The sequence below is a fragment of the Pelodiscus sinensis genome, chromosome 1 (assembly GCF_052426305.1).
Source record: "Pelodiscus sinensis isolate ZL-2025 chromosome 1, ASM5242630v1, whole genome shotgun sequence".
Classification (NCBI taxonomy): Eukaryota; Metazoa; Chordata; order Testudines; family Trionychidae; genus Pelodiscus; species Pelodiscus sinensis.
In genome coordinates, this window is record NC_143052.1 from 147,866,047 (window position 1) to 147,878,049 (window position 12,003).

At 42.1% G+C, this 12,003-nt stretch overlaps 1 protein-coding gene across 4 annotated transcripts in view; it reads left to right on the forward strand.

The window, feature by feature from the left end:
* GSK3B (glycogen synthase kinase 3 beta) overlaps positions 1 to 12,003 on the forward strand; it is a 227,808-nt gene that overhangs the window by 134,541 nt on the left and 81,264 nt on the right. For all 4 annotated transcript variants that reach the window (XM_075905473.2, XM_075905448.2, XM_075905459.2 and 1 more), the window contains exon 4: positions 7,217 to 7,327. In XM_075905473.2, coding sequence (XP_075761588.1) covers positions 7,217 to 7,327 — 111 coding nt within the window. The remainder of the gene's footprint in view (positions 1 to 7,216; positions 7,328 to 12,003) is intronic.

The following is a 12,003-nucleotide window of genomic DNA, read 5'->3' on the forward strand; positions in this document are numbered from 1 at the left end:
AGTAGATGACATGGTAAAAGGTCTGCTTACTTCATAAATTGTCTATATAGTAAGGATGTTAAAATGCAGTTAATTGACTAGATGGTGGAATTTCCGTCGATAGGCACTTCCACATTCCTCCTTTGAAATGTACAAGAGCCCCAGCAGCCCGTGTACAGCCCGGGGCCAACGGGAAGTCCGGCTGACTCCGGGCTGCACACAGGTGCCTACTTTGAAATGCACAAGAGTCCCCAGTGGGGGCTCGTGTACATTTCAAAGCCATGGAGCCCCGGGGTCAGCTGGGGAGTCCCCAACTGACTCTGGGCTCCATGGCTGCCCCCTTTGAATTGCTGCCGAGGTGGCGTTTTAAAGGGGGAGCCCACTGCACAGCTATCGGAGAGAGGCAGCAAGAGTGGGAGCTGGTGCTGTGGAGAGCTGGCCTAAAAGCCGGTCCGTGTCGTTCTCACCCAAGCACTATCTCTGTAAGGGGCAGGGGAGGCAGAGGTATAGCCAGGGACCAGAGATGAGCCAGGAGTCAGCTAATTCCTGGCTTACTCCCAGTTCCACCTGCTCTACTTTAGACCTTTAAATGTGTTAAGAGCCTGTTGGCTCTTAATACATTTAAAAGGCAGAGCTGCAGCTGGGTTAGCTCCCAGGGCTGCTGTGCTAACCCCGCTACGGCTCTGCAGTTTCCCCTGCTTATCAATTAATTGATTACATGCAATTTAACATCCCTATTACCAACACTAGTTTTTTCTGTATGGTGGAGGGCAGATAAACTTGAATAGAGAGTTTAGCTTGTGACTTCCCAGCATCTTTAGAGAGTGTCAGAAGCTGTGGTATTGAATTTCCCTAATTCTCTCTTCACACAACATTTAAATAATGCAGCAGCTACACAGATGCCAGAATGCTCATTCTTAGAGGCCTATTTCAACTCTGATTTCTGAGATAAAGAACATGAAAAAGTATGATATTAAAACATTCTGGCTTTCAGATCTTCCTGTTTCTCACACTTCCATACTGAAGAGGCTTGGAGTGAGTGTGAGCATGTATGTGTATGTATTTAAAAATTGTACATGCCTATTTTGTCTGGGTTGACAGTTTTTGAGCAATGAGGACTGCTTCAGCAACAAGGCTATAGTTACAGTATTTTGTTTTATTGACTAATCTGAAAGTTTTTAGCCAGTGTGGGGCGGGATTATTCGCCAAGTGTCAGAAAACAAGGTCTTTAATGCTTGAGGTAAGTAGAGTTTCATAGCTGGAGCCCAAATGGGGGGGAAACAAAGCTAGATGCCCAAAAAATGGTGACAAATACAGAAAGATACAACTGCTCGTGTACTTGTCCTAATTTAAGGTAGCTCTAGCTCTGATTATTTTTTGGTTTATTCAACCCTAACTGCTCCAAGGAATAAACTTAAAAAAACAACAAATAGTCTGGTAACACTTTAAAGACTAACAGAACATGTAGATGGTACCATGAGCTTTTATGGGCACAGCTCACTTCTTCAGTGTTGGATGAAGCTTCTGCTCTAAGGAAAGTGTCTTTAGCCATGCTAGCATCTCCTCCTGCTTATTCCCTCCACGTCTGTGCTGCTACCTGCTCTGGACAGTGTTGGATCACTGACAAACTCCCATAAATATGTTTTCCTAACTGACTTGATTTCCCCTGTTTTCCAGTCCAGTGATATTGAAAGGTAATGTGGAAGTGGGTCACATGGAAATTGTGTGAGAAGAAATGAAGAGGAAGATTGCTGGAAATCATGATCCTTGAATAATGCCCCCAGTTCGCAAACCTTTTAAAATAGTCAGTTCCCTTATGTGATGCACTTGTTTCATAGTGAATGTTTTCTTGAAAGAATGTAAGTTACATGATCCAGGAAAAAAAACTGCTCAGACATGTTACTTTCTAGCTCATAGAAAACCTCTTAAAGGCAACTCAAAAAATGTGTAGGTTTCTTTGGCCCTATTTTTATGTTTACAAAGAAGGAATGAGATTACAGTTTAGCAAGTGATGTATGAGATTCACGTCATGGTATCTGCTAGGCAAGCTAACTCAGAATAGTTGACTCATCTTTTGCTGATGAAAACATTATTAGCACAGTGTACTTTTGAAGTGTCACTTGGTTGTACAGAATCCGGGAAGCAGCCAGGGAGGCAGAACACACGAGACTGGTGGAGTTAAAGCGGCGTGAGATAGAGGCCATAAAAGCCCAAGCTGCCCACAAGGAAGCCCTAAAACTAATACGACTTGGAATGGACAAGTATCAGAGGGGTAGCCGTGTTAGTCTGAATCTCCAAAAACAAGAAGTCCTGTGGCACCTTATAGACTGAGGTCTGTAAGGTGCCACAGGACTTCTCGTTGTTTTTGGAATGGACAGAGAAGGAAGAGCTTGAAGAGCTGCTTGAGAGAAGAGGGAAAGAGAGAGGCTGCATGAACTGGCTGTATTGGTTGAGAACTTTGCGCCATTGATTCAGGGAGATGACATTGTGGCTGAGTCCATCCCAGGGACTGTTAGCAGGGGTGAGGAATCCATTGCTGAAATGCCAGAGGGGAAGGGAAATACCACAGGGGCTGTGGAGGGGGCAAGAGAAACTCTTTGATTTTCCTCCAGCTGAAGGGCACCCTGTCACAATGTATAGATTTTTTTTTTTTTTTTTTTTTTTTTATTTAAAGAAAGCGGATCATGCTGCTTTGGGGGTGGAGGAGTGAGGAAAATTCACAGAAATGGACTAAATATACAGCTCAAAGTACTGAGTTTTTGACCAATAAGCTTAATGTATCCTTCATTCTGAAAGCCACCATTACAGGAAGAGAGAAGAGTGGGGGGAGAAACAGGTACAAGTCATTTGGGCTGCAAAAGCAGGTGGGGAGGTTGCTATGACAATGAAAGAGAGAGGAGTGGGAAAAGAGAACTGTCTGTTACAGAAGAGGAGAGAGCCATAGTAGAAGCAGGTCTGCCAGCGTGGATTTGTGACAGGAATCTAAGTAGTAAATAAAACAAAATGTGCAAATATTGCCTCAAGGGACTAAAATTATGTCTGGATTCTGGTGAGCTGAGCTTTTTACTTATGGGAATAGAACCCTTGCCATGGAATTACAGTCCTATATCTGGCAGAGCATAAAATCACAATCAAAAGGAAAACAAAATAAATCACAAATGATTCTAAACTAGACCTGTATCTCACAGTTATTGGACTTTGTTTTGTGATTATTAGTTCCACAGGTTAATTATATACTGCACGAAACGGTTTATTAATTTTAAATTTAAATGTTTAAAATTTTTAAATTTAAATCATTTAAATCTTTACATTTTTTTCTTCTCACTTATTTTTGTATATGGAGAGATCATAAATGAGTGCCAAGTTTCCTTATTTTCTATACTTTTCATTATTTTGAGTACCTTGAGTCTTAGAGTCAAAAATAATAATCTACCTTGATGATAATACACAACCTGAGTGGTCCCTAACTAGGGAATTTGCCAGACAAGGGGAGGTCAGGCCTTGGGTTCTCCCTGTGCCCTCCTCCTGTTCACGGCCCCAGCCACCGCACTACTTCTAGCACACCTGCTGGGGTTTGCTGCCCCTGATGGGGCTCCTCCATGAACCACTAACCCCACTCTGGCTGACGGAGTTCCCTGCCCCTGGCCAGGCTCCTCTCTGGGCTGTCTTCCAGCTTTGGCAGGTGCGAATCTACACCCCTGCTTGTGTTCTCTCTGACTGGCCTCACTCCAGCCACAGCAGGGCTCCGCACACACAGCTGGCAGGACTCTCTGCCCCCAACTGCCGGCCCTGCTACAGCCAGCGGGTCTCCATGCTCCTGGCTGGCCAGGCTTCTTGCTCCAGCCTCACTCCAGCCGCAGCAGGGCTTTTCTCTGGGATGGTCTCACTCCATGCTCCTGGCCAGCTGGGTTTACTGGCCCTCTCTGGTCCAGCTACATCCATGGTCCTGCCAGACCTCGGATGTTGCCGGAAATAGAGGTTCAACTTGTAGCGGACTATGTGCTGAAACTTACTGCTAGTATATCTTGTTTTAATCTGAGATGCGAGTATCCTATATAACTGTACTCACCTGCACATTAAAAATAAATCACATTACATATTCAGAAGGCTGCATCTATACTGAAACTATTAGAATGATTTATGTATGAGAATGACATTTCTCTCTTAAGTATGGGTAAATTTGAATGTCAAACAGAATTTTATATTTGTATACAAAACGTATGTCATGTCTATGCAAAGTCCCATTGTAGCTACGTTTTGGCTTAGCTTTTCCTATAGTAGCAGTGGTGAGAGTGGTAATATAGGAAGGCTTTCTGATGCTATGAGTGGTACTGAATCATTGTGGACAGAACAAAAGGACACCATAGTATTGTTGGAGTTTGGTGGTATTTATAAAGACTATTGGTACCTTTTCTATGCTGGCACTCCCACCAGTGGAACTTAACTGATGATAGCAACAGCCAGACTTGTTTTGGGGGGAGAAGATGAATCCAAACCAAGCTTTAGAGATTTGCTCTTTAGCTTAAAAGGTACCAATAAATGCTCTCAAAATGCCCCTGAAAGTATGTATGTTTGCCCTCAAGTAATGATACTGGCAGATAATATCACACCTCTGAGTTTACCTCTTCATATTTTCTTTATTCATTGGAGGTCACTGCTGTTTGCTTAGGCAGAGTAGAGACCGCTTAAATAATTCAGTGATTAAATGACTACTGCAAATGCATCTAGAGGTTTTCTTTCAAATTGGGAGATATTAATTAAAAAGTGTAGCCAAAGGACCAACTAGTGAGTCCCAGCTGAAGTCCTGGCAGTACTGTGCTCCATTTCCATTCATGAGGCCTCTTAAATGTTATGGACATCTGTTTTTTTTTTAATTTAATATTATCTATATTTTGGGGGAGCCAAACAACAAATCTTCTCTTTTATCTGTTTTTATTTTTTGAAAATAATCAGTGTAGGAAATGTATATACAATTCAGAGTTTCAGAATAGGATAGAAGGAATACCTCTGAGTACTGGAGACTTCTGGGACTTAGTTCATCGCTAAGACTGAGCAGCTCAATTTGTGGTTAAGTGCTGTCTGCATGTGATGTCTTGTTTCATTTAATTCTTTTTAACATGAATAATTTAAGGAAGGGAGAGAGCTAAAATCAAGACCCTGTATGTGAGGTTACAGATTTTCATCCCTGTCCTGTCTCAGTGAGAGATTTGAAATTAAGTTTCAGAGCTCTCTGAAACTGGCAAGATGGAAATGTTAAACATTATGCTAGAAACTTTTTTCTTTCTCTGTTGTGTTATGCTTAGGGTTTTTGTTGGGTAAAAAGAAAAATCTCTTAGGTCTCAAAATACTTTATAGCAGGGGGTTCCCAAACTTTTTCATACGGGTACCAGTAAATCCATTCACGAGCTTTTGGAGGACCAGTAACATTCATTTGCATATTCATTAAGCAAAAGATGAATATGCAAATAAGTTGTTTCTGGTCCTCCCAAAGCCCCCAGTGCCAGCTTTAGCAAAGCTTTTGATACAGTCACCCACAATATTCTTGCCAGCAAGTTAAGGGAATATGGATTGGATAAATTAACTGTAAGATGGATAGAAAGCTGGCTAGACCAGGGTTTCCCAAACTTTTTACTTGAGTTGGAACCTGTTTTTTTTTTTTCCCCAGTACTGTTTTTTGCAGCCCAAAATATAAATGCATATAAAAAAAAATGAAAAATTAATACATTTTCACTGTTTCACCCGGCTGCATCCTCCGCCCAGCCTGGGCCAGGGTTTGGGGGACCTGGAGCCACACAGGCACTCCGGGAGGCGGAAGCAAGAGCAGATTGGGGGTAGGGTATCTGGCTAGAAAGAAGGATGCAAGGAGGGGACTTGGGTAGGAATTGGGCCTCCCTGGTCCCAGATGAGGGATTTTTTTGGACCAGGGGAGGTCATTTCAGGTCTCCTGGTCATCGTCCCCCTCCCCCCATCAGGCTTCTTTATACCTCTCTCCCCTGCACCCCAACTGAGCTGCCCACTCCCGCTGGTTCCCTGTACCTCCCCCAAAACCACCTCAACAAACTGCAGCACCAGTTCCCTGCAGCCCCTCACAGCCCAGCTGAGCTGCCCTTCTGTTCCTTCCCCCATCCACCTCAGCCCAGTTGAGCCCTGCACTGGTTCCCTGCATACCTCCCCCACAGCGCAGCTGAGCCCCTTTCCCTGCACCTCCCCACCCAAGTCCTGCAGAACTGCTGAGCCCAGCTCTGATTTCCTGCCCCTGTCTCCTTCCCTCTCTCCCTTTTAGTCTAGCCTCGGGTTCCCGGCACCTCCTCCCTCCTGAAGCTGCTTTGAGCTCTGCATTTCCCCCCCCGCCCCCCCCCAGCCCAGCTCAGTCCAGCACCCTGCACCCCTTCACTCTCGCAGCCCAGCTGAGCTCTGTTTCCCTGCATCTTTCCTCAAACTGCGCAGACATGCTGAGCTCAGGGCTGATTCCCTGCCCTTCCCTCCCTCCCTCCCCTTGAGTCCAGCGCCAGGTTCCCTGCACCTCCCTCCTTCTGCAGCCCAGGTGAGCCCCGAACCCCCCCCCCCCCCCCCCGCCTCTGCCAGGAGCCTGTAACATCCAGCTGCATCCTCTGCCCAGCCCAGGACTTGGGGTCCCGGCGCCACACAGGCACTCTGGGAGCCCGGAACACCCCGGCAGCCATGCTGAGGCCTGGTATTTTTTTTCCCACGGACCAGTATTGGGCCATGGCCCATAGTGTGGGAAACACTGCTTTCTAGCAAGGTTAGATTAATCTGATTCTGTTGAAATACTTTCAAATATGCTAGAATTAAAAAACAAACACACTTTTTTAAAGTAATTAAGCTGAGGTGTGTCAAGAAATTTGAAGTAAGCAATTCTTCTAAGAAGTGTAAGATACCTTCCCCAAACCTCTTTTATAGAGACTTGAATGGGCCAAGTGGTCACTGACCTGTTTGGTCTCACTTATACTGGAAAAATGCCTCATGTTAGAAAACCTCTTAATTAATCTGTTTAACTGGAGTGATATTGAATGTAATTTAAATCATGTTTAACATAGCTTTAAAAAGTCACTGTTTTCTCTTAACATAATGTGCTTCTCCAATGTAGACATACCTTTTGTTAAAACCTTAGAACCTTGCAAGCTAACATATTTCTTAAGCTGCCAGCTGCCTTTAATACTGTGCATTTCCCTGTTTTGATTTTTTTCTCTATTATTTTTGCTGTTTTCTCTTACAGAAAGACGAGGTATACCTCAATTTGGTGCTGGATTATGTTCCTGAAACAGTATACAGAGTTGCCAGACATTATAGTCGGGCCAAACAGACACTCCCTATGATCTATGTCAAGGTAGGTAATTGTAACTATAAATTGAAATAGGAAATTTGCTGTATATAACATTTCAACTTTTCTCCAAGATGAACTTTAAATTCTTCCATTAAATTGCAAGGTGGACTAAATATTGAAGGGTTTATTTCAAGATTGTGTGATTTATAAAAAGAAATTATTACAAGAGGGAATAATTGTGGACCAGCTGTATAGATAAACATTTTAAGGTAGCAAGGTTCAGCGAAAGTCTGTGCAGTTGTTTAGACTCCTACATTTTCAGAGAAATGATAACCCAGCAGCAATGTTTTGTCTGAGACAAATCAATGCATCTGGGCTGTTGTGGAAGTACTATGTTTACAGTTTGACAGCATGCCCTTCAGTATTTGCCCAGTTGGTTTTGGTCTTATGCTATTAAACATTTTTTGGTGTTTGCAATGACGAAAAGATCATATCTTGGATGTAAGCTTACATGCTCATGGCTTTCCTACACACACACTCTGGGGAAGTTGGAATATTGATTTTTACTTAAGCATATCCTGTCCTATGAGAACTGATGTGGTGTATTGTAAATTCTCTTGCTGGAGAAATAAAAAATTTGGCAGCCGCGGGCGCTTGTCATTCATTCTAGACCTGGGAAATGTTTTTGTACTCATTGATACAGCAGACTTTACTTTTCATCCTGCTGTTGATAGAGCATTGTCTTGATGTCTGGAAACATGCATTCATTTACCTCAGACATCTCAAATGCAAGAATAAAGTCAATTACATCTGATTTTTTTTTGAAGGATAATTTAGCAAGGTAGGGTTGTCAGAGTTTTATTAGCCAGTAGGTCAAAGAAAGTGTTATGAAGCCTCTTTGGAAGTTGTCAGTGATGTGAATTCTGGCAGTGGAGGATTAGACTATCTATCAATGTCTACATAATAGTAGTAAGTATAGCATGCTTTACTCCACTTAGGAACGAACTGTCAGTTGCACACATACAAAATGGGAAATGACTGCCTGGGAAGGAGTATAGCAGAGAGGGCTCTGGGCTCAGAGTGCTAAATATGAGCCAACAGCGTAACACTTGCCAAAAAAAGCAAACATCATTCTAGGGTGTATTTGCAGGAGAACAGTATTGTAAGCAAGACATGAGAAGAAGTAATTCTGCTATACTCTGTGCTGATTAGGCCGCACTTGGAGTATTATATCCAGTTTTGGACACCACTTTTCAAGAAAGATGTGGGCAGATTGGAGAAAATCAAGAGCAGCAATAAAAATGGTTACAGGTCTTGAAAAAACATGACCTATGAGGGAAGATTGGAAAAAGGTGGTTTTTTAGTCTGGAAAAGAGAAGACTGAGATGGGATATAACAGTTCTCAAGTATATAAAAGGTTGTTACAAGAAGGAGGGAGAACAATTGTTTTTCTTGGCCTCTGAGGATAAGACCAGAATGAAAAGGCTTAAATTGCAGCAAGGTAGGTTTAATTGGACGTTGGGAAATACTTCCTGTCAGGATAGTTAAGCACTGGAATAAATTGCCCAGGAGGATTGTGGAATCTCCATCATGAGAGATTTTTAAGAGCAGGTTAGATAAACACCTGTCAGGGATGTTTTGCCATGAGTGCAGGGGATTAGATTAGATAACCTCTTGAAGTCCCTTCCAGTCATATTATTCTATGATATAGATTCTAACATATAATATGGAAGACAAAAAAATAATTATGTAAAATGACCAAAAACCCACAACAAATTGCATCCAGTTGTATTCTAAGATAGACATCTATACTACATTCTGTATATACCAGATTTTGACTCCTCGGGTAATAACACTCTTAAACTCTTTTGGAGAAAACCATCACAATATTCCTCTTTATAAATGGAAATTCTCACAACAAATTTGACTTGTTTGTAGGTATTGCATTTTAAACTTAACATTTCCTAATCATGTATCTGGAGTACTGTATAATAACAGAAAATAAACTGGACCTAGAAGCCAGACTAGTCAGTCTATTGACAGAAATATGGAAAAAGAAAAAATTCATGAAGAATAGCTGCTGATAAAATTGAGACACATATGACCTTTATAGCTGTTTCTATGAATGAAAAAACTTGAACACTATTCTGAAGGCAGCCAAATGTAGACATTAGAGTATGTACTTCAAGAGTTCCAGAAATGATCTCCTGAACCAAAAGTGTCCTGGCTTGATTTTTATTGGAATCTTAAGGGCAAGGAGTAAGAATAATCTTGCTGTCCTTATCAGCCCTTATTACACAGGGTTTGTAATTATTAATGTCATGTAGCCATATCCCTGCCTTGCAGCTCTAATTCCCGTAGTCAGAAGGATCCTGCTTTGCAGCTGGACATTCTTGCTTTGGCCAGTAACCTGCCAGGTAGAGCTCTCACGAAGATGATCAGCTTCACAGCAAGTCCCCATTCCCATGTTTGTAAGCTACAAACATGATTGATTGACTAGAATTTAAATATGGGAAGAGTCACTACTACTGTTTAGCTTGGTTAGTAGTTCCCTCTCCAAGCAGAAGTGACTGCTTACCTTTTTCCTCTGAGATTTAAAAGTAAAGCTCTCAGTGGAGAAAGATGGGGATACAGCTCAACTGACAGGTGGCAAGACAGCAAACAAGAAATGCTGGAGCAGGGTAGGGATGTTAATGGCTAACTGATGAAGCCCCCACCATGGACAGAGGGCTGCTCCAGCTCTTTGGAGCCTGCCGCAGGCAAGGGGCACTCCAGCCCATCTGTGGTGAAGGGATAACTGGTTAAGTTAACAATTAATTGTCTGTCTAATTAAACAGGATTTTACATTGCTAGTAGGAGGGCACTGCAGGGAATTGCTAAAGACCTTAAAAGTAAAATCAAAGGGGGATGGTCTTTAAAACTTCCCACTCTAGATGTTTTGGACTGAACCTCAAGAATGCTCTTGGGACAGGATGACAGAGAATGGAAAGCAAATTTAGGGTTGTAATGGCATTTTACTTGGGGCTGTGTGTCCAATAGATTGTGTTTAAATTGAAAACCTCAGTCTCCCTTCCTCTCCTCCCTACTTCTGAACTATTTCAGATGTATAGAGATCCTCACGACAGTTGAAAATGAACCTACAGTCCTATGTAATGGGGAGAAGTGGTGGCTGAAATACTTCTGGCCCAGTATTTGTATTTTACCATCAAGTGTAAAAATTGATATAATATTTAGAGACACTGAAATTCAAACTGAACCTCGACTATGTTTATCTGCACTGTTCTGTTTTTCCCCCTTACAATGATGAGATTTTTAGTTCACCTTCAGAATATCACAGTTCCACTCTTACAAACTTTAATCAACAAGAATATTTGTTGACACTCTGGTAAGCTGTCCTGGTCTAACTTATTTTTCCATTATTGCTGATCAGCGGGATGGCACAGATGTATGTGCAAGAATATAATTTTGCTTTTGCACGGCATTTCTTGTTTGTGCTTTATTCAGGTAGAGTGGTCTCAGTTTGGTAGATATGATTCACCACCACACTAGCAGTTGTGGCATCTTTCAGTTGAACTGTGGCGAGTAAGAGGCAATTGGTTTGTAAACATCTTGATACCTTGGTGATCTGCTCAGAGTAGTAAAATGATGACATACAGGTCTGTTTAATAGGGTTTTGGTGAAATATTTCTGCCTTTTTTGTGTGTGTGCATTCCTCAGTATTTGTAAGATCCACTTTGGATGTGTTTACCCAGAGCATGGAGGTCATTGAAGAACATTCTCTGCATGAAATTATGGATTTTCCCATAAGGTGGTGGTATTCCCCTCAATGGCCCAATGCTCTTCCTCAGCAGTATGTTTTTAAGCAGAACCATTTTGACACTTCCTCACATTGTACATCCTGCAATTGCACCAGTGCATTCTGGGACTCCTAAAGCACCTGTTCTTCTTTGAGTGGCCTCTACTTAATGCTCACTCATGATGCACCAGGTATGTTAGGACCTTGATAGCGGTGTCCTTGTAAATGCTCATGCATGCTTCTTGTTCTCCCTTTCCATATTCTGCAGATGAGGGTGTAAAAGTGTCATGCGCTAGCTCCCTCAGTTCCTTCCAACTCTGTCCAATAGTGATGAATTAGGAACCAACACAGATCTCATGTCTGGATCTTTCTCTTAGATAATGTCTAGTTAGTTAGGAGATGCTAATTTTTATGGTTACTGGTTTTAGCTTCATTAGCTTTATTTGTGTTTAGTGTATCGTTCAGAAGCTATGTGTCAACATTAAGACTTGCTGGCAGATCAGAAAATAAAAAACAAAAAAGCTTCAGTCAATGTGGCTTCTGTTCTTACGTCTTTCTAGCATTGGGTGCTCAGACACAGTGTCTTGCCTGCTTTGGTGAAAGACATTCACCTTTCAAGTGCTCCATTTGCATCATCTTTACCCTAAGAGCAGAGAAGAGACAGTGGACTATAAGCAATACTGCTTCAAGGAAGCAATTGCAGCTCTACCTGCCAAATGGGGTAATATGGTTTGTTCCAAGAAATGACATACACCACTCTTGGCATTGAATGCATTTGAGGACAAATTACTTACATAAACCTATAGATCAGAAATCTATGGAGTCATCAATGGCAACAGCTTCTATGAGAAGAGCCAGTCCACAAATAAGAATCTTCTCAGATGCTACTACATAGGAGCCAAGTAGAGGACCATTGTGTAAAGACTCCAAGTAGAGCTAAGAA